This window comes from Anarhichas minor, unplaced genomic scaffold (assembly GCF_050575085.1).
Source record: "Anarhichas minor isolate MPS153535 unplaced genomic scaffold, ASM5057508v1 ptg000025l, whole genome shotgun sequence".
Taxonomy (NCBI): domain Eukaryota; kingdom Metazoa; phylum Chordata; class Actinopteri; order Perciformes; family Anarhichadidae; genus Anarhichas; species Anarhichas minor.
In genome coordinates this window covers 6,154,840-6,180,253 of record NW_027466471.1, presented here as the reverse complement: position 1 = coordinate 6,180,253, position 25,414 = coordinate 6,154,840, and the positions used below count along the sequence as shown (strand labels likewise).

At 42.4% G+C, this 25,414-nt stretch overlaps 2 protein-coding genes and 1 long non-coding RNA gene across 6 annotated transcripts in view; 2 read left to right on the top strand and 1 right to left on the bottom strand.

Annotated features, from left to right (window-relative positions):
- Positions 1-2,109: 2,109 nt before the first annotated feature.
- Positions 2,110-5,303, top strand: LOC142957633 (LHFPL tetraspan subfamily member 2a protein-like). The gene is made up of 2 exons (XM_076099582.1): positions 2,110-2,512; positions 5,047-5,303. The coding sequence occupies exons 1-2, from the start codon at positions 2,110-2,112 to the stop codon at positions 5,301-5,303; spliced, it is 660 nt and encodes a 219-aa protein (XP_075955697.1).
- Positions 5,304-9,852: 4,549 nt separating this feature from the next.
- LOC142957349 (secretory carrier-associated membrane protein 1-like) lies at positions 9,853-16,650 on the bottom strand. 4 transcript variants are annotated; one of them, XM_076099105.1, is made up of 10 exons: positions 16,426-16,649; positions 14,828-14,908; positions 14,488-14,601; positions 14,337-14,348; positions 13,936-14,047; positions 13,626-13,754; positions 13,154-13,313; positions 12,712-12,813; positions 12,509-12,626; positions 9,853-12,416 (listed from the first exon to the last, which is right to left on the bottom strand). In XM_076099105.1, the coding sequence occupies exons 1-10, from the start codon at positions 16,480-16,482 to the stop codon at positions 12,255-12,257; spliced, it is 1,047 nt and encodes a 348-aa protein (XP_075955220.1). In that variant the 5' UTR covers positions 16,483-16,649; the 3' UTR covers positions 9,853-12,254. The 4 variants fall into 4 exon arrangements, with proteins under 4 accessions (XP_075955220.1, XP_075955222.1, XP_075955221.1 ...); XM_076099107.1 differs by lacking the exon at positions 14,828-14,908 and having other exon boundaries at positions 16,426-16,650; XM_076099106.1 differs by lacking the exon at positions 14,337-14,348.
- LOC142957350 (uncharacterized) overlaps positions 15,443-25,414 on the top strand; it is a 24,081-nt gene continuing 14,109 nt past the window's right edge. Inside the window, exons 1-2 of the long non-coding RNA XR_012956103.1 lie at positions 15,443-15,708; positions 16,586-16,748. This is a non-coding gene — a long non-coding RNA (uncharacterized LOC142957350). The remainder of the gene's footprint in view (positions 15,709-16,585; positions 16,749-25,414) is intronic.

The window sequence follows — 25,414 nt, the reverse complement described above, 5'->3', positions numbered from 1 at the left end:
ACATTTTTAAGCGGAGACTTCGATGTTGCAGATTTAAAGCATCACACAACCGTGAACTGCAGACACGACTGAGCGACACCCGCATCTCAAGCGGTTCAAATCCCATTCCTCGACTCCTCACATGCTGTCATGCCTGTGACTTTGTTGTTGTGACCCAGTTCTGCTGGTTTCCATTCGACCTCGGATGAATCAGTCAGCCTTTTTGGCCGCATGAGATAATACTTTTTATTTTGTGATGCTTTCGCCTTGAACCGACTCCGATTGTATCAGACAGAATACAGCGTCAGTGTTCATTCCCTGCAGATGTGGTGGAGTGATTTATCATCCTGAATGGAGGCTGGTGGGGAGGTTATGTGCAACCTAATACCGCAGTAATTCCCCTGGGCGTCGGACTGACTTGTAACTCTTAATGAATGTTTTTGTGCTGAACTTTTCATCACCAAGAAAATTAATAGAAACAGTAAACTGTTATCAGTTTAGCCTCCCTTCTCTGGTATGTGAAAGTTATAAATCTATCAGGCTGATTCCGACTCTTTCTAGAAGAATTGTCCCGTTACGAACCTCGCTGTCAGCAGTTGGTAGGGACTATTTCTTCAGTAGAAAGTAGTTCTAAAAGAGATACTGGAAGTGATTTTTTTTTTAGAAAATATATCTTTTAATAGAACCCTAAATCGCTGCCCACATCTCTGATTTGCTCAGCGGTTCAAATGTCTGTAGGTCTGGTGTCAGCTACATCAGAGAGGTAGCTAACTACATGAAAGAAAAAGCGACAGAAATGGACATCAATATGGCAACAAGGGCTGAATACAACAATGCAGAATTACATGTCAATCATCTCTGTTGTATTGGCGCGGAGGCCCAAAATGTACGGATATCTCAAAACCTGGGAGAAAAAACAACCACAGTATCTTCATGGTGAGATACCACTAGAGATAAATATCTCTTGTAATTTGTGTGATTAGACCCTTTTGAACGTCTCACAACCTTCTTTATGGGGGATCACCAGGACAGCCGAGTCCACCACGCTGGGGTTTTGACCCGGCTCCCTCATATTTTCCCGTGTGTGTCATCACAACGCTGAATCACGACACTCATGACATCAGAGGGCTTCTGAGAAACCCTCCGTGTTTCCACAAGACCACGGCTGTGTCGAGGCCAGTGTGGCCACGGCAACGAAATCAAAACATAGACACAGCAATCGCTTTGATTGAGACTCACACACGCTCGCTCAAACACACACACACACACACACACACACACACACACACACACACACATTGATGCACATGCACACACAGGACTGAGAGCTCTGAAAATGTCATCTGTTAAAGGTTACAAGTTATTTGTAATGAGGTTTGGATTGCTGTTGAAAGTTTTTTTTCAGACTGTAATATGAATTGATCTGCGCTGATCTGTGTTGACAGCCGCTCGGTCGCTAAATACACAAGGCTCCTGTCATTGTGAAGATGAAACCGATCGCACAAAGGCCCAGGGATCTGTGAGCGGAGTGACGACAGTATGAACTCGTGTGTGAGTGTCTGAGTCATCTTAACTGTTCCGACGGACATCTGGAAGTGTTGCTCACGCTGCACTCGCAGCTGGCTGATAGTGAATGTGAAGTAGCGCTCTGTGGGAAGATCTGGGGTCTGTTTGATGACAATGGTACAAATTAAACATCCCCTGGAGCGAACACAAGGGAGCTCGATGATTCATGGTGGATGGGAAACCAGTCGCCGTGCAGCCTTCTTACCCCTCTTTTCTCCCCCCTTTCCCCCGTCAGTTACTCCCACATCACATGTATACAGATTCTGTGCGTCTCTGACCCTCTTGTGTGTCTCTGTGTCTGTGGGTGTGCCTTTACAGATGCTGCCATGGCCGAGGGAAGCTGCTTCGGTGCGCTGTAGCTGTTTGGCGTGACCAGAGCTGGACCTTACCTCGGAAGAGGAAAGAATCTTGAGAGGAGGGAAAACATCTGCTCAGAGGGGATAGGATCAGAAGAAGGAATCTGCTGGACCTTTCTGTTTGTAAGGGAAAGGAACTTAAAACTTTAAGAGGGCTTCAAGATTTTTTAAATCATTGGTTGTTGCCATCTCAGACAGACTTGACGCCATGTGCCATGTTATTGTAACATGCCGCTCCATGCTGTGGACGCTGCTCAGCATCGTGGTGGCCTTTGCCGAGCTCATCGCCTACATGAGCCCCGACTGGCTGCTGGGATTCCCTCGGTCGGACTCCGGGGCGGACGTGGACCCCGGGGGGTACCGGCCGTCTCTCGGCCTCTACAGCCGCTGCCTTCGCGTCGGGTCCCGGGGAGTGGTGCTGAGCTGCGGGCCCTACGCCGGGACGTTTGGAGAAGTGGCCAGCGGCTTCTGGCAGGCCGCCATGTTGTTTCTGGCAGCTGGGACGTTAGTGCTGGGAGGTGTGGCCTGTATCTCTGTGTTCAGCATGTGCTTCCAGAGCATCATGAAGAAGAGCATATTTAACATCTGCGGACTGCTCCAGGCTATCGCAGGTGAGACATCATGACTGTGTGTTTGTTAAGCACATCTGACACACTAACTCAGGAATCAGTTTCACTCAAAATGGAATGTTCTTTGAGTTTTGTTTTTTATTCGATTGTGTGCATTAAAGATAGATGGGAAAAAGCGGAAGAGAGTGACAGAGATGATATGTAACGAAGATCCCCAGCTTGAATCAAACCGACACCCCAAAGCACAGTGATATATATTAATTGTAAATTTAAAAAAATTGAACTCAAAATTCACATTATTTATAGTGCTGGGCAAGTTAACGCGTTATTATCGCGTTAACGCATTCATTAATTAACGCCTACAATTAGTGTGTGTGTGTGTGTGAACGTGTGTGTGTATGTCCTTGAGCCTTTTGAGATGGGAAAAAAATTATAATAATAATAATAATTAAAAAACAACAACAAAAAAACACAAAAAAAAACAGGTAAGTATTTTTTATTTACTATTATTGTAACAGACTGTCTCATGTTTATCGTTTTGTATTGGAGATATGATGTCCCTTCAGGGTTGCCGTAGAGAAAAGGTGAAAAGGTGACTTCCGCTTCTGGTCGAGGGGGGGGGGGGGCAGAAATAAAGAGAGAAGCTGCACCAGCTGTTGCTCTCCCTGGAGACTACTGGACATCGCTGCGGTAAAGTCAGCAGACACTCAGATCTCCGTGGTCAACTCAGCAGACACTTACATTTTAGTGCACCTATATGCTGAAATTCACGGTAAACGTATTTAAACGGCACAGATCGGGAGCGAGCGAAGGACTTTGAAAGTTAGCGGAAACATTAACGTGAGACAACATCCGGTTTCTTCAGACGAACATCCGGTTTTCAGAATAAGATGCCAACAAAGTATGAATTATATTCACATTAAGTATAAAACATGCTACCTGCATCTCGTGAACCAAATGTTATTGCCCTTTTGTTCATATAGCAGTACTTTTAAAATAAAAGTGCGCAATACACTACTTTTGAATTCATTATTGAACTTTGCCATAACAATGTGATTAATTAAATATTTTAATCGTTGCCCAGCAATTTATTTTTATAGTTAATTAGTTCTTATTTTCTAATATATCTTTTGAAAATATTATGAAAAATTACTTTTTCAGTGCTTGTTCGCATACCTTTGGTTATCTGGAGTACCTACCAACCTACACACTGGGTATACAATAAGACGACCCAGTCAGTTTTTTGTGGATCAAAAAACATGGGATTCAACAATTTATTCAGATTTGTATACCCTTCCTATGTCACATGTAGGCTCATTAGAACGCGGCCAATCACAGCAGACTGGGCTTTTTCGGGAGAGGGATTTAAAGAGACAGGCGCTGAAACAGGGCGTTTCAGACGGAGGGTGAATAAAGCTATATTCAGATGGACAGTATGAGAAAAATAAAGCGTTTTTTAAACGTGTTCTAGTAGAAACCCAAAATACTAGTATGAACCTGAAAATGAGCGTGATGTGTCCCCTTTAAAGTCATTGAATGCCTTTCTCCGTCTAAATAAAGGCTGGTGGGCTGTGAAAACACAAGACCAATGCTTTATTGTTATCCCTAACTAACCGATATATTGTATTTTTATAACCATACCATAATTCTGTCACTACAATGCTAATGATCTCACCAAAATAGTGGTCTGATAAAAATTGGAAAAAAATATATAGTATATATATAGTATATTAAAAAGTATATATAATGATTTCATCCTAAAAAACCCAAACATTTACTCTCATTCTTTTTCATTGCCATGCTTCCTCTGGGTTCACACGTTCAAAGTTCTCAGTTGAAAGAGAAGGAAATTGGAAGTTCCCACAAAACGAGCCCCTTCAGGGAAGCAGGGAAGAACCGTGGACAAACACCTGGAGCTGAACAGCTACATTTCACTTGCTACCGAAGCTAATGCTAATAATCCCAGTTTATAGTGGTTACACGCCCATGCAAGCCTATTACTGTATGTTTTATAATCATGCCATAGCCTTTGGGGAATGCCTCTGTTGACGTTGAGTTTACAAGTTGAGATATCAGATTTTACAAGTTGGCAACGCCTAGTGGCGTGCCATTGCACTTTTCCTAGTTGGAGGTTGGCTATTCCAACCAAACCTCGTCTTTCTGCATGTTTCTACAGCAATGAGCTCCCACAGGTGTGTTTGGCCGGACAGGTCTGTCGAGCGGGTAATCTATCACTGTGTGACATCACTGCAGAAGCGGTCAAATGGGGCTTTTACTTGAATCGCAAATCAAACACTTGTCAGCTGAAAAAACACACGTATTCTTCACCAGAGTTGAGTCACCGCGCTCCCAGCTGCTCTGTGATCTGTTTGTGCTTCCTCTGCCCCGATGTTTACGTGACTAAACCCCTCGTCTCTTCGTCTGCTCTCTCTCTCTCTCTCTCTCTCTCTCTCTCTCTCTCTCTCTCTCTCTCTCTCTCTCTCTCTCTCTCTCTCTCTCTCTCTCTCTCTCTCTCTCTCTCTCTCTCTCTCTCTCTCTCTCTCTCTCTCTCTCTCTCTCTCTCTCTCTCTCTGCAGGCCTGTTGCTGATGGTGGGCCTCATGCTGTACCCTGCCGGCTGGGGTTCAGAGAAGGTGATCGGCTACTGCGGGCCCGAGGCCTTGCCCTTCAGGCCCGCTCTGTGCTCCCTCGGCTGGGCGTTCTACACGGCGATAGGAGGAACGCTGGGATCCTTCCTGTGCGCAGTTTTGTCCGCACAAGCTGAGGTCGCCACCTCCAGCGATAAGGTCCAAGAGGAGATCGAAGAGGGAAAGAGTCTGATCTGCCTGCTCTGAGCCTTTAGAAACCTTCTAAGGAAACTCCCGGAAATCCTCCTCGGTGTCATTTCTTCTTGTAAGGACACTTGTAGATCTCAGTGGAGGGAGGACAGACATTTCTCTGAGTGATTTTCTTCACGATAGCCTGGATAAAAATCAGTGATTGTTGAAAAGATGTAACAAAAATCGTTCAGCTTCAGGTTGAACAGCCTGCGGTACAGCAGCAGGCCAATGGACTTTGCCTGTAGACCAATTTTTTGACCGTGATACTGTTTTATGTTTGTACTAATTCTCACCTTAAACAAACCACTGTGCTGGAATAGCAGCAGATTAGTCAAGGAAGTTGGTGGTGGATGCGTCGTTAGCGTTCTTGTGGACAGGTTAAACACTGCCAGACAAACAGTGTGTAGGTTAGTAACGCCATTATACTGTTCATTTCCCACAGCAAACCACTGAATACTACCAGATGTGTGCACTAAGACTCCCAACAACAGCTTGCGTGGGAGTGTGTGACAGACATGAACTTTTGAGGTTTCTAAATGTCCACTTGCTCTGATTGTACGGCACAGCGGGACAGTAAGACGAGCTGACTTTACACGCGCCACTTAGCGGATTGCTCCCTTTTAAAAGGAGTGTTCTCCTGTTAAATGGATCGTTTGCGAGCCTTCTGCAGCTTGTTAACTGGCAGAGTGTGTGACAGAAACTCAACTTTCATATTGCTCACAGGGAGATAAAAGCAGGCTGCACCGGATCTTATTGTGGTTTATCTTATGACTCACCGTACAGACAAGATCTGGCTTTGTAAAGACGATCAAGACACAAAGAGTGGGTCAAGAGTGTTTTTTCAGTACTTTTGGAGATCACCGGATATTTTCACTTTGCTTCCTATTTTCCCAACTGCGCTTCATTAAGTCGCTGTAAAATGTAGAATCACGTGACCGCTTTGATTCATTGTAGATGAGATGTGCAATAATTCAACCGGAGTGTGTTTGCTGCGAGAGTGAGCGGACCCAGAGGATGAGACATTTCTGGTCCGTCTGTGCTTAAATTAAGATGTTGACTGTCCGCTGTTTTTGTTACATTAACAAAAGAGTTAACAGCATCCGTGGTACATTGAATGATGCTGCATGTATGAGAGTTCCATGTGTGTGAGGAAAGATACAGTCCGTACTTTGTACTCAAATAAACCAGGCCTTCTTTAGCAATTCTGTCTGTGATTCGTATGTAAAACCTTTTTACTCTGACAAGATCCTTCTTTCATGCGTCTTTCCTGTTAAAACCAAACCTCCTGAGGAAACACTGACACCTAGTGATGGAAAGAAGATAACACAAAACTACTTTCCACTTCCACTGGTGCAGGGGTCGGCAACCTTTACTATCCAAAGAGCCATTTTGCTCCATTTTCCACCAAATAAAATTTGTCTGGAGCCGCAAAAGCTATTTGATATCACAGCTTATAAAGTTTTGTATATAAACGGACCAACAGGAGCTCAGGTAGACCGGTTGTGAACCTGAAATACCGCTTTAAGTCCGGTAACATTACAAACGTTGAGATTAACTACACGGATAAACTGAATTTGAGTATTTTATACTTGGTCTACATTTTGTTTCAAGTTGTGTGTGAGACACAATACTTTCATTACTGTGGATGCTTGCAGGTCAGTGGCAAAATCACTTTCATAAAACGATATTCCCGTACATATTGCATCTGGCCTGACTTGTGACCAGGTCAGCATTCCTGGCTATATATATATATATATATATATATATATATATATATATATATATATATATATATATATATATATATATATATATATATATATATATATATATATATATATATATATATATATATATATATATATATATATATATATATATATATATATATATATATATATATATATATATATATATCTCAGACCAATACATTTCCCCAGTTCAGTTATAATGGGGCCATACGGTCTGCTATCGCCAACACCTGTGGCTTTGTGTTTCCTGGCATCAGATAGTCTTAAAATAATGATTCACCTATTCTGCACCAAAACCAAACTTGAAATAAAGAATCACATATTGACATGACTTTCGACTGAGCCCTCTTTTTAGTAATGTCTTTTTATATGCTCCCAGGCATTGGTTTGTTTTTTTAAGGGCAACATTTGGCCTTTAATATACAGTATGCTAGCTACTATACAGTCAAAAAAAACAAAAACACTAATTATAATTTTCTTCTCTTCTCTCCTTGTCGGGATAATAAGTCGCTTACTATATTTTGTCAGCCAAGTAGGGTTTCCTGAGCCAAAGCCCCTGAAGGCAACATGGTGAAGTGATGTTAACTGAACTGCGAGTGTCTAGCGTGAAGTTTTTGAAATGCATACCAAGCATCAATCATAACCCAGTGATCACACAGAAATCTATTTTGTCACTGAGCTCTCTCAGAATTTGAGTATTGGGGAATGTGTTCTTTTGGCTGCTTAAACATTTGAACGACAGACCTATCAGTAACTGTAATATGACAAGATGACCTCGTCATATCATAATTTCATCATCTCAAATTTTTCAATGACCTATTTAGGCCAACAGTATGTACCTGACAGTACTCTTTTACCTCTACTTCGGTTTGTTGCAAAGTAAAAACACAAATATACCTTGAAGTTGTTTTCTATGTAGTTCCTTATTTTGTTATCATCTGTGCCTCTCCAGTGTTGGTAAGTTCTATATGATCATTTTGAAATAAACTACAGCAGTGTTACAAAAAATTATAATAATGATAATAATTAATTAATTGAAATTAATGTTCAGAAATATAAATTCAAATTTTAAAATAGGAAGATTGGATGCCTTCAAACCACATTGTGAACACATTCCATATTCTGCCACTCAAATAATCATTTTACCAGTGGTGGTAAACAGAATCACAAAGTTATGGCTATTTTATAATTTAATATTTTTTTTCCCTTTATCTTATTTTTTCATTGCACAGCTCCTGTCTTCCTCTGTTGCTCTGCTTCCAGCACAGCTTGTTTTAAGGAGAGATTCAGCCCGGTGCTCTGTTTGCCGGCCTGCGCCGCCGTTAACGCCGGCCGGTGTTCCGTTATTGCCAGCCAGTGTTTATTTCGCCGGCCGGTGTTTAACGCCGACAGGTGTATATTCAACGCCGGCCGGTGTTTCTTTTTTTCCCAACAGGCCTGATAATATACTAGTGTGAACTGTTCACCTTTAAACTCAAAAAGTTTCCCTGATTTCTAAACTGAGAACACTTTTAAGGATTTAAGGGGATGTATCAAACTGAAAAATCCTAAAATAAATCTAAAAGTTGTCTTACCTGAACGGGTTAGGGTTAGGGTTAGGGTCCAAGTTATCATCCAAGTCACAGCCCGCTCTCCTCAGCAGGTGTTCTCCTCAGCAGGTGCTCCTCCTCGATCGGCAGGCGACCGAGGGCCTTTTTCCGGCTCTCCTGTTGTCCACGATAGTAGTGATCCAGTAGTTTAGTTCTCCAAAAGATTCGTATCAAGTAGCTTTTCTCCAGAAGTTTAAAAACTCAAAGAGTCGGCTCTCCACGGTATGGATGTCCAAGAGGTGTTCAGCTCAAGAGGTGTTCTGCTCCTGTTCAAGTCCAAGTGCAGAGTGAGGATCAGAAAGTTCTGAACGGCCTTGGTCGGGTCTTTTCCATGGCATTTAGGGACGCGCAGGTGCGTGCGTGTGATTGGTCAAGACAGGCCAATCACACGAGAGAAATATTAATTATTTTCTCTTAAATATAATATATTTTAATTTTAATTATACTAGAGTTATTTTTATTTTATCTTTCAGTGCTCTATTACCATTCAGTACAGCTATGAGTTGTAAACATTACACAACCCGTCTCTGCTGGAGAGAGAGATTATATATATATATATTTATATATATATATATATATATATATATATATATAGCGCAGCAATTATTTTGGGGGCCGCTGATATCCATTGTTTCAGACAGTTCATAGATTGGTTCAATCAGAGAGAGTGCTCTGTAGTTTTGCTTGCGGCCATTCAGTATATGATAACACAAGAGACAGAATTTCAGGGTCATAGTGAAATTTGACAACACAAATATGAATTTTTCTCAAATAAAGAGAGAAATAATTGTCCTGCTTGTAAAGGAAAGACGGATAAACTAGCTTTCATATCCGCGTCACTCCCAAATCCTAATTCTTAAAGGGACCGCACACAATGGATGGAGAATGGACCTGACAGTGTCAACTTTTGAGTTGTTTACTTGTTTTATTATGAGCAGGATTGTAATTTGAAGGGGGAGAAAACATACAAACCAGAACGCACGCACATATGCAGCATGTTAGAGTTATAAATAACTTGTCCATGTGAGAAACAATAGTATAATTTAATGACATCACCAAAAAAGATGCTGAAAAACATTTTAGGGGGGCTTCATGAATAGACGTGGCTTCATGTTAAAGGTTCTCAAGGCTGGGAGACACTGAACAATTTCTCTGTGAAAGGTTTTGTTGAAGTAGTTTTTTGACAGTAATACACTGATGACAATTAAGTTTCTGAAACCAATATTTCTTTCAAATTTTATTTCATGTTAATACCATAAATATACAAAACTCAAACTATTTCACATGCAACGAAGGCCAGACAAGAGTGCGTTACGTTTTCCTTTTTACATGTGACTGATAATGGGGATCAAATTTTCAACTTTACAAAATATACAAGTGTCCCTTTTTGAAGGAGTTTCTCCTCTGATTCAGTGAAACAACGTGGTCACAGGTCAAAAAACACCGTTTTGTGTCGGCAAACTTCCGTACTGCGGACCAGCTCGGCCAAATACATCAAGTAATTACCCACGGTGGCATGGCTTCATTTAACAGCTGTTCAAAACTATGGATACATGGGAATCGTGTGGGTGTTTGGAGCAAAGTAAACTAATCTTAAAGTAAAACATGGCAAGGGAGCACATCACAAACTAAGACTAATAAAAAAAAAATAAAAAATCTATATGGACATTTGGTAGATTTCTCACAGCTTTTCAGGACAGAATAACACTTGAGGGAGATTTTTTTGGGGGGAATTTCATACCACATCCTCATCCATACACGTGCACGTCTTGCAGGGTCAAGTCGCAAAGTCATGGATCACTTATCAATCTAGCTGATGCTATGATCACGTCATTATAAAACCACACAAAACATAACACATAATGTCAAATCAAAGCAAACTAATTTGAAATGAAAACGACGTTAAATTACACCATAAATAAAAACATGTTTGTCTTTTGCGCCAAAAGGTCAACGTCAAACAAGAAATGTGCAATGGATTTTAAAACCCAAGTATTTCCAAACAATACTGCCAAAGATGTAGGCTTACTTCATGACCGATTACTGACCTTCACACTCGCAGGAGTATTTAAACCTCTGCAGAGTTCAGTCCATACATTTGTAATAACAGCAGCTAATCGTCAGTCATCTATCACGCACATCTCCACACTCGCCGACACTACGAGGGGCGCTGGAGCACGACACAAATGTAACCCACGTTCCATATTTCACCCCAGTGACAGTAGTCTGTACAACTTGGTTCTGAGTAACACTGTTATTATTATATATAATTAACGAATGTGCATCACGTTCAATCCTCTGTTATCTCGATGCTCATTTTGGCTGTGAAACGTGTGGTGCCAGTGATCCCATACTGACGAGAGGAAAAACAAATGGGCTGACTTTGTCTGTCTGTGAAAATGGACTGGTTAGTCTGTCATTTGCACATTCTTTCTATTTCATGTATGCAGGTTAATCTCTAGAAAAAGCAGAGCTTTACCACTGTCCAGGTCATCTTCTGTGAGAAAAGGCAGGCCGCTTCTCTCCCTATGAATGAATGGTATGCGTCCCTTTTCAACAGGAAGCTAGGACCCAGCGGCTCTCAGATTCACAGCAGCGTTAAGTTTCAAACCAACAGTGACGGGCTACAAAAACAACTGAGATGATGCCACATAGTAGTCTGTTAATGTCATACATACATAAAGGAAAATGCGAATATTTCTCAAACTCTTTTGGGTTCCCCCCCCCCCCAAAACCAGCTACTAACTCGAGTGTGCTAAACATGCGTGTCGTCGTCATGCTGTCAAATCGTAGCAAACCACAGAGATGCTGGCTCAGCCCGCGTTGTCAATCAGAGTAGCACACAAAGTGGGAACAGTTGCTCAACCGACAGGTGCCACTGGAGCACTGCTGGGGGGGCTGCAGGCGGGTCCTAAAATAAGAACGAACCGACATATTTCTACTTACAGGAACTACCGGAATGGTGTCTGTCTCAGAATAGAAGCACAGATGTAGGACAAGGAACAATTTACGCTTCAGATTTAAATGACCAAGCTCTGGATAAAAAATCTTTTAAAAGTCAGAGCCTCGATTCTCTTAAAGTGAAGTACACATTCGCACGGAGGGCAAACTTACACTGTACTTTGGGCATGTGACCAAGAAAACATACCTATGTGCAAAAACACCATGATCGGATTATCACTTTTCATAACTCTATACCGTATGAACCAGGCAGGTATGCTAGAACTGGTTCCTCTGCCTTAGAGCGGGGGGGGGGGGAGTGAAGGAGCGAGTGAGATGAAATCCCGCACACTACAGGGAACGCCTCGAGTCACTTGGTGGATGTGAGCAGACATCTGACTGAGAAGCAGACAGGAAGAATGTCGGAGGGGAAACTTGATTTTAAGTGAAGGTGGACAACTCTGGTTACTTTATCTGACTAACGTTTCTGTTATTTCTGGCCTCTGACTCTTTGCACATCCTGTGCAGCGCGAACTTGGCAGGACAGCGTTCATGAATAGAATCAATTTGATCTGAGAGCCTGCGGGGGGCCAGAGTTGTGCATCCCCAACTTTTGAGTGTTTTGTGTGTGTGTGTGTGTGTGTGTGTGTGTGTATATTTGTATGCCTGTGTATGATAGCGTCAGTTTATGGCTGAGGTTTGAACGCCCCGCGGGCAGCATTGGTCGCAGCATTAGCTGCAGCGTTGGCAGCCGCTGTCTGAACGGTCTTGTTGGACATGACCCCGGTTGCGAACTCCTGCTGAGCCTTCTCGAAGCTAGCACCGGTGGTGCGATAGAGTGCGTGCACCTGTAGAGAGCAGGAGAAAAGAAAAATGAGCTGGAGTCAAGACAAGTGATTTAAATCTACCGCAAGGCCTCGGGCATGGAGTCCTACCGTACCTTTTTAAACATAATGAGCGAGCCCACCGACAGTGCGGTGAAGAGAGCCGAAATCAGTAACATGATGATCCCCACCGGGATGCTGGTGTTCAGGCCGGTTAAGGCTGCGATCCAACCGCTGGCAAAAACAAAACAACGGCGACGGGAGTTGTCAGTGAGGACTCGTCGAGGCACAGACACAGTAAAAGCTCAAAAACACTCACCACGTTCCCCAGCCAGTGATGCCAATAGATTGTAGAACGTGAACCCCAAACTGACAGATATAGATGAAGAAGAAGACAAAGAAGCGGAATGAACTGTCACTCCTGTTGTGGAGACAGAGAACAAGGTAGTGAGAGGGCAATGTGAGGGCAATAGCAGGTGAATTCCCCTGTGAAAGTCTGCCTTTATCCATGTCTTTCCTTAGCACTCTCTTCCCATATGGCATTTTTTTGGGGGGGTGGGATTAGCAAGTGTAGGGTTAGAAAAGGAGAGGAGGATAAGTTTGAGCTTCTACAACCTCAAGAAATGTCAGCATTTTCAAAGTCAACTGGCCGCCTCTTTTTACTTTTGCCCTATCAGAACACAATGCTTGTCCACAGAGACGTGTTTCTGCGTCTTTCTGCTTTCAGAACGCGGTGGGATTTCTTTCATGCATCTGCTTACCTGAAAGCCCCGTAAAGCGGTCTGTACCAGCAGACGAAAGAACAGGGCGTAAACAGCAGGAACCACAGCAGTGCCAGGCCGAAATCTACACCGCGAGACGCATCCACGCAGAACCAGGCCAGGCAGCCGAACATGTTCACAAAGAGCGTGCCTGCATGAACTGTTAGAAAGAAAACAACAACAACAAAATAAAGAACTTTACGTGTCATTTCAGTACAAGAACACAGGAAACTATAATGTGTGATCGGCAAAGCAAATAAAAATCTCTTTGTTTTCTAATGTGGTAAACGAGCCGACAAGTGTGTCTGATGACAAACTGACTCTGCATATTATTTGATGATTCAGGTGGCTTCTCCTGCGGTGCGATATGTGGGCTCGTCTTATGAACCCATGTGTGACGGGAATGTGTGAGAATTAAAGTAAATGACATAATATTCATGGGCACAGGAGGTGTGTGAGACGATCCACTTACACATCCAAAGGTTGTACATGATCTTGACGGTCTTTTGGAACTCTACAGGAATATCCACCGCTATATCATGGTAGAAACACGGGCCAGCGGGGAACTTCTCTGGCAGGGGAGGCCAGTTGTTCTTACGCCCTGTGTGGACAATGGGAACAGCGTTTAGATGATGTATAGTGTCAGAGTTTTTACCACTTAGTTGATATACTTTTGAAGCATACCTATATCAAAGTGTGCGCAAGAATCAGAACAAAAGACTGATTTACGGAACACTGCCAATAAAAAAAACATATCAATACAATTATCTTTTTTATCTGACCTCCCGCGGCCCCGTGGGACTGCAACTCTCTCTCCCGCCGATCGAGCTCTGCCGCTTTCTTCTCCAGCTCCTCCTGCCTTCTCAACAACTCAGCCTGAACGCGCGCTTGGTCCTAACACAGACACGGAAATGCTCTTAAAATTCACCATCCAACATTCGACAGGAGTTATGATATCCAATCAGGGGAGTAATGAAGGTATTTTTTTTTGCTAGTTTGAGAAGGGAAAAGAAAGGTGTTCCAACAGGAAAAGCAATCAGCTACTGTTGTTAACACACTTGTCTTCTTCAGTTAGCACTAAACTAGCTCTAATATTGCACTGCAAGAGGAAAGCTCCAAGTGGGGAAAGTGAAGGAATTATCACTATTCAAGACAGTGACATGAAGGGGATGGAAGACAGTACCTCATTACGCTGCTGTTGGGCCATCAGAAATCAGATGAGTATGTGAAGGACAAGCGGAAACGTGAACCGGAAACAAAGACAGAGAGTATCTGTATATGTGCTATAAAACTACATATGATTCAATATAAAAAACATGTTCTGTGTGTAGTACCTGAGTCTGTTGCTGCGAGTAAGCCGGCGGCTCTTCTGTGGGCTTCATGATGGCAGGTTGTGTGTTCTGCTGTGACGGGGCAGGAGTAGCTTTGGGGGCATTCCCAGGGGCCTCCTGTAAACCAGCATAGACCTACCATATTAATATTTGTGCAATCAAAAAGACAGACCCTGAATCAAAACTGTAATTAGGTCACAGTCATATTTTGTCGCTGAAATCCTTTGTGACTGAGAAGTGGAGGAAGAGGGAAAGAGGAGAGTGGATAAAATGAGGTCAGTGACTCAAATGCACACAAACACATGCATGCGCGCACTCATCGATGGCGCTTAGTTAAGCTGACCGTTCTGGCGTCTGTGAAGGGGTTATACTCCTCCAGACCACCAGGAGGGGCAGACCGGGTCACCTGCGTCACCGAGGGATCCTACGGGACAGAGACGACCATAAAGCGTTTTAAGGGGTTAAAAGCTACAACCACAAGAACATATTAGTAGTTGTTAGCTATCGGTTGCATTAAAAACCAGAGCTGACCATTCTCTGGGTCTATTTATTACTATGTTCTAACCAGTTATTATTGTTGTGTTGACAACAGGTAAGGTGGAAACAGAGGGCTGGATGTACATGCAGCACAATATAAATGCTAATATTACTATATGTGGCATGGCCTTTCCTGTTATTGCGGCCATTTGAAGCACTGTGAATGGGATCAGGAGAAGGGGAACTGGAAAATGCCACTCATAACATGCTTACAAGACAGTCCATGTTAGTCTATGGTGGCCCACAATGTGCCATAAGGAGCCAACAGTTTACAGGTTTTCGTCCCATCCAAGTCTCCACCCACTGATTAACACACCTGCTAGTATAGGGGAGTGTTGTAAATTGTTTGATTGCATGTTTGCTTTTATTGTGAAGAGCATGAAACAGGAAGTGCTTTTACTTTGAGAAGCGAGAAGTAGCATGGTACGTGTATTATTGATGCTAACGATGATGATGATAAGGAAAAACCTAGATGTCGGGTGCAAGAGTGCGCTCTGTTTACTGTAACAGTTGTTATACCGCAGTTTCAGACAGTAAAAGTGTTCCGTAAAAAACCAGACGTGTGTTGGTCGTCTTTAGAAGCTCCACTTCACAACAGGGAGGGACTTAACATTTAAATCACCCACTCAGGTGTCTTGTTAGGATGAAAACTAGCAGACTGTTGGCAGCCCCTGGCAATGGTAGAAGGTAAAATAGTTTACAAGGGAGAATGAATTCTTCTGAACACAGCTGTAGCACATATAAACAGCGTGTTGCCTGCATCTAGCCAACAATAAAAAACAAACTAGCATTATCTTTACTGAGGATGTCTATGATGAGTAAGAAGCTAATGTTTCTAAACAATTTTAATGTCAGTATTGTGTGCAACGTTTGTGCGTGGAATGTATTAAATTAACCTATCTAAAGTTAAGTTTATTTTGGACCACTGCTGTAACAATATAGCTACAAATCCAGTAGCACGTTTAAAACTGGCGTCCCAGCGAGATAACTGTACACAGCGGACCTATCCGATGCTAGCATCAGTTGGTTAGCTAACTTATTTAGCAAGCTAGCAGTGTTTACTGACGGGCAGAGCTAGACAGCTAGCATCATGTGTTTTTGTTCTTAGTTGGCATAACCGTAATTGCAACGTTGAAAACAAACATCCTCGGTAACAACGTGCTAACTAATTCTTCACATATTCATTAACAAAGTGAATAACCATATAATGTATCTATGATATAGTAGATGATGTGAACGACAGTTAGCTCCTCCGGCTACATAGTAGTACAGTAAGGAAAAGCTCTTGCTAACGCTAGCTGTCAAGTTAGCTACTAGCTAAGACATTTAGCAGGGATGCTAAAGTAAGACTGGCCTCATTGGGCTCTTAAGTGTACGTTAGCTAACGTTAGCTCAGTAAGCTACCTGAAAGGGGTTGCTGAAGTCCGGGTCTGCAAACGGGTTGCTGTCAAAGTCGGACATTGTACAGCCTTTCTAATAACGTTTTCCTGTGTGGAAGAGCTTCCCGAGTAACCAGGGAAGGTTCAGTCTCTTGACTTGACTGCCTCTCTCTGCTTGCCTGCAGTCTTCTCCGCCTCCTGCTGATGGAGACCCCTTGCTTAGCAAGCTAGCCAGTAGCACAAAAATGGCAGGAGAGGATGCGTGATGAGCAGCAGCGTCCTACGTCACTGCTTCAGCACCGTCCTACGTCACTGCTTCAGCACCGTGGACAGCATACCGTCTGAAAGGTAATACCACAGTAATACCACAGTAATACCACAGTAGCCACATCTGAACCGGCACACCGGTATAGTGCACTGGGATGAGGAGCATCTGCCCTTTTAGTCTCTGGTGTATCACATAGAACATCTTGTTTTTTAAATATTTGAGACATGAACTCTGACGATTATATTCAAATGACAGAAATAAGTTCGCTCATCATTTTCATTTGAGACATGGCCAAGTTAAATGTGTTGACCTTTCCCCACCATCTGTGAATGGTTTTACACAGCACCCAGAGACATAAAGAAACTCTAGGTTACTAGGTTTTTATAGTAATATCATTAAACAGATATATACACAACACAGGGCCACTCGTTAGGACAGGGCTACATGATTGTTTAATAACACAGGAACCGCTTTACTTGATATTGTACTTAAGTGGTGCAAATCTAACAAATATGCAGTTATGCACATTGCCAAAAAACAACTTCAGGGGAATATGGGGGTCCCTGCAGTTGCTCACTTTGCCCAGTTGGTTCCAGCATTGAGTACAATTTTAAAGTATTTGTAACTTATTTAGGTATTTCCATTCGTATGCTACTGTATACTTATACTCTCCTACATTTCAGAGGGAATATAGTATTTTTTGTACTACATTTATTGGACAGCTCCAATTAGTTTGAATATTTATATTGAGGGTTCAGATATGAAAAATATGGTGAGCTTACAAATTATGATGCATTTCTTTAATAGTGATGTCCAACACTAATACTAATTCAATACACAATACACTAGAGGCACTTGATATTTTATTAGCCTACATTTTTATGGAGTATTTTTACATTGAATAATTGCAATTAAGCTCTGGACACTTCTGAATCCATGCATGCCTGGACTCAATATGGTGCTGTGAATGAAATAGTTTTATACTTTTTACTGTTTATGTTCCCAAAGATGTGAACCCGAATTTAAAGGTATAGCTGCTTTCTTTTACCATCTCTGTTTTTTTCCCCCTCAGGATCAGAATCTTTTTTAACTGTACACTGAAAGGAATATTTCTACAAATTATACCACCCCCAAAACACAATGGGAACCAAAAGGCAAACCTCACATGGTCTGTGAGGTTGACTAAAATATAACAAAGAAAATTATTCAATTATTATTATTTTTTTAACCTTAGTACGTATACTGTACATGTGTTGTATGCACGCTGCACAGTATTTGAGCTCCTGTAGGTCAAACACCACAATAATCTCCTCCACTTGATGATTATGTTAATGATGATAATGATGATGATGATGAGGATGATGATATACGGAAGTATCAGCTGTTCAGTTGGTGTCTAGCCCATGAGAACAAGCTGGAGAGGCGCATGCTGCTTATTTCATGATTTGTGACACTGACCTCTTTCTCAGCAGCAATCCCAGACAATTTGAAATCATTTCATTTCAATTGTCCTTATAAAAAGTATCAGACCCCCTGAGAGCTTGTGTGTGTGTGTGTGTGCTTTTCCACATTGGCTTTGAGGTCTCGTTAGTTGCCCAAAATGGCCACTTGGGGGAGCTACGAACCAATATGTCTCCTCAACCCTCTCTGCAGAATCCTTCCTCATTTGCCGTCAATTTATTTTCATTCAAACAAAGGGTGACCATGTGAAGAACATCACATCAGTTGACAGCCTGTAAATGTGATTTAAACATTTAAGCACCATTTACTCAGATTAAGTTTCAATTGAAGAACAAATGCTATTAGGTGGAAATCTAACAGTATGTGGTAAATGATGGAGGTTAAACTATTCATTTTTCTTGTTTGAATCCTATTGCTCATTTTTAAACAAAGGCACCCTGTTACTTTGGTTTTACAGTATTCTAACTTAATACCTTTAACTTATGCAAATGTGCTTTTGTTAATAAGTAACTAAACACCTTCATACCCTGCTAATGTGCGCCTTATGCACTGTACCTATATAATGTTTTGTGCTGATAGACTCTAGATAAACACAAACTGTGGATTCATTACAATTCAACTCCTGTCCGCAAACACACACACACACACACACACACACACACACACACACACACACAAATGAGCATCGGTTCCTTCCCTAATCTTGTATTAATGGACCCAATCACAGACTCTATGAATAATCAATGGCCAGTGGTCTGCAACCGCAGGGCTGAGACCTTGAGTGAAACTGAATTTTCCTAATAAGACACACACACACACACACACACACACACACACACACACACACCTTGAGGCCCTAATAAGCACTAATGCACTGTGGGTTGAGAATACGTCACATGGTTTGTTTGCTGCAGAATGTGAAAGATAAACATGCTGTGTGTGTGTGTGAGTGTGTGTGTGTGTGTGTGTGTGTGTGTACGTATGTACTGTATAAGTGTGTGTGTGTGTATATGGAGAAGAAGAGTGTGAAAGCAAAGTCTGTCCTTGCCCACTCTCTCCTGCCTTTTCGCTCGCTGTTTTCCATAGATGACTTTGTGAGGAAACAACCGCTTTGGCTAATAGCTGCTACATTAGTCTCTTAACCAGCTGGTCATGGCCATTTAGAAATGTTCATTAGGTCGCAGACCAGAGTGGATAGGTGCGATAGTTCACTCCCCACTGTTGACTGTAGAGAGACAGAAAAAGAGAGAGAGACAGACAGACAGGCAGACAGACGGAGAGAGGAGCAATTTGCTGGCCAACATGACGACCAAGTGTTAAAAGCCACAGATGCAATTATCATCATTGCCCTGAATAAGAACCTTGTGCATAATGATCTCATTAAGGTCTATGAGTGTTATTTTAGGGCCCTGAAAAGGTTGGATAAGCAGGACTTGATATTATGGGTTATTAATGCTGCAACATCTGGTGCCATTCTGGCAATAGTCTGACTGTAGTCTGAATGGGCTGGGAAATTTAGTACGACCACATAGGGTAATACTTTTTCTTATCGAACTTTATGGATGGAGATACAGATGCTGTATGATATATACATATGTATATATATATATATGTATAGATATGTGGTGATGTATAGCTTGCCATATATATGGCGTGTGTGTATGCATGTGAATTTGTTTGCGCTGTTGACCAGTCAGAGCACATTACACACCGCGGAGGGAAACGGCGCTCTGTCGCCGGAAAAGATTCTCCATTTCCATATTAATGAGCAGATTTGTTAAGAGCCTGCAGGAGAGGGAGAAAATAACAGGGTCTTCATAGGGCACGACATTTATAAATAAAGCTGATGCAGAGAAAAATGGAAATTAAACCTTTTAGTTTAATAAATTTGAGGCGTCCGCAGCAAAGCGAGCGATTTGCATTTCCATTTGTGGCCAAATAATGAGAGTGCGGGTCCATGATGAGCTCGCTAGTGCTGCTTTCGGGTCTCAAACAGTCAGACAATCACTCCAGCGTGCAGCCCTCCACGTCAATGTCATTAGCTCGGGCCTGTTAACTCTGCTACTTGGCTTTCTAAGATTATTTGGTGAGCTTGAGATTCCCATTGTCGCTTTGAATGAGCTACCGGATTCCGCTCAAAGCAAAATTGTATTCACTTCTGCATCTTCTGTATTTCCCAACCTGGATGTGTCTGTCTCTGTTTTCCTTGCATATTCAACATCCTCTATACATTCAGTTGTCACTTTAAAACGATGCTGTCGTTGTTCCAAGACAATTCTGTCTTGTCTTGCTTCTTTCATAAACACTTGCATGTAGACACACATAACATGCGACTCGCACACGCAGGCACGCACACGCACACACACACACACACACACGCACACACACACACACACACACACACACATACACACACACACTCACACACACACAAAGCATCACTGATTGAATTTATTGGGGAATGGATGTTGACTAGACCACTCCAAGTAGGCTAGATTGTTGTTGTTCCCAGATTGACAGACAGACCCAGAGCGGCTGATTGAAAGTGCCTTTTAGCTTGCTCTCACTGTATATTTGATTTGGCAAAATGGAAGGGGAGTCCAGTCTTTTCCCAGGATGCAAACACAAGCCCCCTGCGTTTGTGCGTGTGCGCGTTTGTGCGTGCCATGCTCGCGGCGAACTAGCGGATGCTTTCGTAAATGCTGCATAAAATATACCCCTTTCAGGTATTAATTGAATAATGCCAGCACTCCTCTTCGTCAGCCATCAAGTGGGCCACTTTCTCAGTGGCCCGCGTGCTGCTCTCCTTGCCTGTGAATTGACTAGATTTATCTGTGTTGTTCCAGCCAATGGACGCCATTTGTTCCAAATGTTTGACATAAACATGCAAAGAGCAGAGGCGTGCACTCATAAAACAAGCTTCTAGACTGTTGTTTTACAGCCCAAAGGGACCGATGGTGGGTGGGGGTAGGGGTGGGGGGGGGCGAAGGGGCCTCTCAGCCTATCGAATCATGTGGAGCTCTTGCTGAGCCAACGGCGTGTTAAAGTTCTCTTTCAACCAATGATGTGATGAAAAGGAACAATTGCCGCCATAAAGAAAGAGAGGAGAGGGGGAGAGAAGGAGCATGGAGGAGGGAGACGGAGTGCTCTGGGAGGAGAGATGTGCAGCCTTCTGCTAAATATGCATACTTATTTTCCATGCCTTTTAACGGGACACATCCCATTGGGTGCCTTATGTCTGCTTCCAAACCATAAAATATATTTAGCTTTACACCTGCAGGAAATTCCCCGTAATAAAGACAATATTGGCATATGGGGGCTTTGCTGAATCTGCTCTATATGCTTTCTAGTGCAATCAAGACACCTTTGATATTAATGCAGGCTGGAAAGAATACAACATATTACTCTAGATTTGTATATATTTGACTTTTATTTTTGCGCCGAGGTGATAAGAGCATCAGGATATCCTTTAATTCAAAGTGCTACAGTGATTTTTTTGTCGAGGGAGGAATTCCACTCAGATGTTGTCTATATTATGCGTATGGATTAGACTCGAGTGTGTGTATGTCTGTCGCGCACATTGAGGTTTCGATTTGCTGATTTAGCACCTCTCTAATTTTCCGCAGGCTAATATTTGCCTTACCTACTCTGCCATCTGTTTTTATTATCCGGGTGAATATGTTTGTCTAAGGATATCAATAATCATAAACAAAGCCATGGCTCTTTCGCCTCTCCCTCTCTGCATAGCCCTCTGGATATCTCCGTGTGTCTCTCACACAGGGCTGCTCTCCGCTCGTGCTCCAATCGCACGCAGGCTTTGTAATATTTCAACGTGTAATTGGTGAAAAAGCAAACATCATCAGCCCTTGGTTTCAGTCAAACTACGCTCACACATGCAGTACATACTCACACACAGATTCGTACACACACACACACCGTGCCGTGGCTCATGCCTTGACTGAGTGTGTGCTCTCCTATTACAGACAGTAATTACCGTCAGTCACCCTGTGTGTCCATAACAAGCCAGCATAATGCCCTAATCAGGCCTGGATTAATCCAACCCTCTCTCTAATCACTCTAAAAGTGATTTATATTGTTTTTCCTGTTCGGAACAAATGAAATCTGTAGCCTAAATTAATACTGGCTTTTCATCACTGGGAAGTTAAAAAGCCAGTAACCATCACATTCGTGTCATTAAGGCTGCGTGTGAGGAGACGCGTACATGTAGGAGCACACATGCTCGCATGAGTATTTAAGTTGAAAGGGAAAAATATATATAAAATGTAATATTCCATTAACTCTGCAAACTAATGACATTAGTCTTCTTCTGAGAAAGGCTTTCAGACCAAGCAAATGGGGTCATCAGATGAATAACTAAAATTGTATTGCTATTATTTCATATTATCCTGCTTTGATTTAATAATTATATTGGGGAAATGGTGGCTGATAAATTACTTTTTTCATTGTACAATCGGATCCGTTTTTTGTTTTCTAGAACTTTTTTGAGCTGTAACTTCAGTGCACCGAGTTTATTGGCCAGCCTCGCATATTTTTGCACCGTAATGGACATGAAATATCTATATTTCTTTTAGCCATCTACCAATTATTCTGATGAAAACTGCTCTATATCATTCTGTAGAAGACATTTGTCAAATTGTATCAGCCACAATCTTGCAATTTCTTGGTCGCGAGCTTTCATTTAAGAAAGCATGCCTCCCTATTTTGGTCCGTGCCTCCTACTTTGTTCATTTCCATTGTTAAACAAATCAATTCCAACCCTGACTCACTTCCCATTGTTTTTCATTATGAAGAACGAAGGCTGGACACGAATCATAACAGAACCCTGAAATTTCCTGCTCACTACTCGGTTTGTGCTCGGAATACAAACCAACTCGCAAGACGCACATTTAACAAATGCAAATTGTGTGCCAATCTGGTGGAGCTATCTGGGGCTGCCGGTTCCATATTCATTTCCTCCACCCCACTGTTCGCACAAACTCCCGAAAAACAATCCTGGGGTTAACCCGAGAGGGATAGGAAATGGAGGTCTGACAGTGTCCACTATCTCGCCCTCTTCTCTTCTCCTTTTTATCTCTTTCTCTTCCACACGGTCTCTCACCTTTGCTCCCCTCTCCTTCCTCCCGTCTCCCCCCTCAGTCCCCTCTCCCCTGTTCTCTTCATGCTGTGTAATTCTCATCTTACACACTCTGTTGCTCTGGACTATGAATAATGCATGGTGTGTGAGAAATCCTCAATCTCATGCTTGGCTCCCAGCGAGCATTACGGAGCTTGCATCTCTATTACGGAGATGAATAGGGGAGAGGGGAATATGGCATAGGATACGCTCTAACTTCATTGTTTGTTTTTCAGCATTAAGGCCCCAATCTGGGATTTCTTTAAGTACATATGAATTATGTATATAAATATACAAGGAGAGGCTTGCTGATGAAAAATAATACTGTCAAAACTTTATTAATCCACCATGGCATCGCCATTTTTCTCCAGCGTCACGATACAAATAGATATGAACAACAAGAGCGAACCATTTACAGCTTCAGAATAGATTTGAAATTCCTCCACTTGTATCCCTGCCAGCCCTTGAAAAATAATTCATTTTCCGTTAATCAATTTTTTTTTATATAGAGAACTATTTTAAATTCAGTCAAATGATGCTATAAATATTTATCTGTGGTGTGTTTTTAATTCTGTAGGTTTGTCTTTTTTACCTTCACCGTGGTTTGATTTGATGGAAATGATGAAATGGCAGCTGCAGGGACAGCATGCATTTACAGGAGTCTGGTTGGGCGCATGTGTACTTGGAAATTAGTTTATCGCTCAAATACTACAAATGCAGACACCAAAGCAAAATCGGGATTGCTGCTCTTAGTGGAATAAAAACCCCCAAAACCCTGAAAGAACAGGTCAGGTCAAATCCATTAGGTGCAATCCAGTCACACGAATAACAGCTGACAGCTTGAACCGTTCTGCAGATATTGTGGAAAACGTAAAACTATTGAAGTTCTATGTCGCCCATGATGTGAACTTCAAACTGTTGCAATAGTTTCAAAAAGCCTTTTTGACAATCTTTCCCAGTCTGTCAACCTAGTCTTATTGATTGCCATCAGGGGATGTTGGTTTCTTCCGACAACCTTGCTGCTTGTGAGCGAACGGTATGCATGCGTAATGTGTGTGTGTGTGTGTGTGTTACTGTACCGTGTGAGCCGCTGCTACGACACAGGCCCCCTGTTTTATGGAGTGTGTACGTGCGATAAAAGCACTGAAGAGTTAAAGTGCTTTTCTACCATGCTCAAAGCCATGTGTCAGCACTAGACCACTAAATCCACACAATTCCCTTGAACAGTTTCCCTTCCTCTGATAGTCTATCATTCCTCTGTTTCAGGTGGTTGGCCACTGTGGCTGACGGGGCCGAGTCCTTGAGGAGATCATGTGTCTGTGGAAATACAGGACAAATACTGATGTTTGAGCTTTCAAACCAGTGTCCCTGCTGTCGCCTCTTTCCCTCTTGCGTTTCATTCGATGTCTCTATGACGGAGATTTTGCCAGTATCTGCGTAGGGCATGATATATCATCAGTAATATGTTATTCATTCTGTGATCGTGAGAGTAGTTTCTGATGCTCTACAATACGTTCCTTATGTTTCACAAATCTTTTACATTATCCAACCTTTTTATGTTCTGCTTCACCCAGTGTCTCGCGTCATCTGTAATATTAAGCATGGATAGAGAATATTATGGGTAAAAAAAACCTCCCCATTATTCCATGGTGCTGAAATCTTACAGAAATGCGTCTCCCATTTTGGTAGACATGGCTTACTCTTTCCATCTTTTGCACGCCCATTTTGGATGACGCCCAGATGAATCACACTAACGACCTGTGCCCTGTGCTGCAGCACAGCTCTGAAATTAATATCTAAGGAATGGAGATATAGGGCAAATAGATGAGAATAGGAACCTGCTATTCACTCTTGGATACTACGTGCTGAGGCACACACGCACACACACACATACACACACACACACACACACACACACACACACACACACACAGACACACACGTGTGTGCACATACTGCACACAGAGCCTGACAGGCAGGCTATTATCCCCCAGCCCGGGCTGCCGTAATTGGCTATCGCTTTTTACAAATGTGGCTCCGTCTGACTCGCATATCAGCTCCCGTCTTATCAACCGTGTAGGGGTCACCATGTCCGTGCTTGTGTGTGTGTGTGTGTGTGTGTGTGTGTGGTGGTGTATGTGTCGGTATATA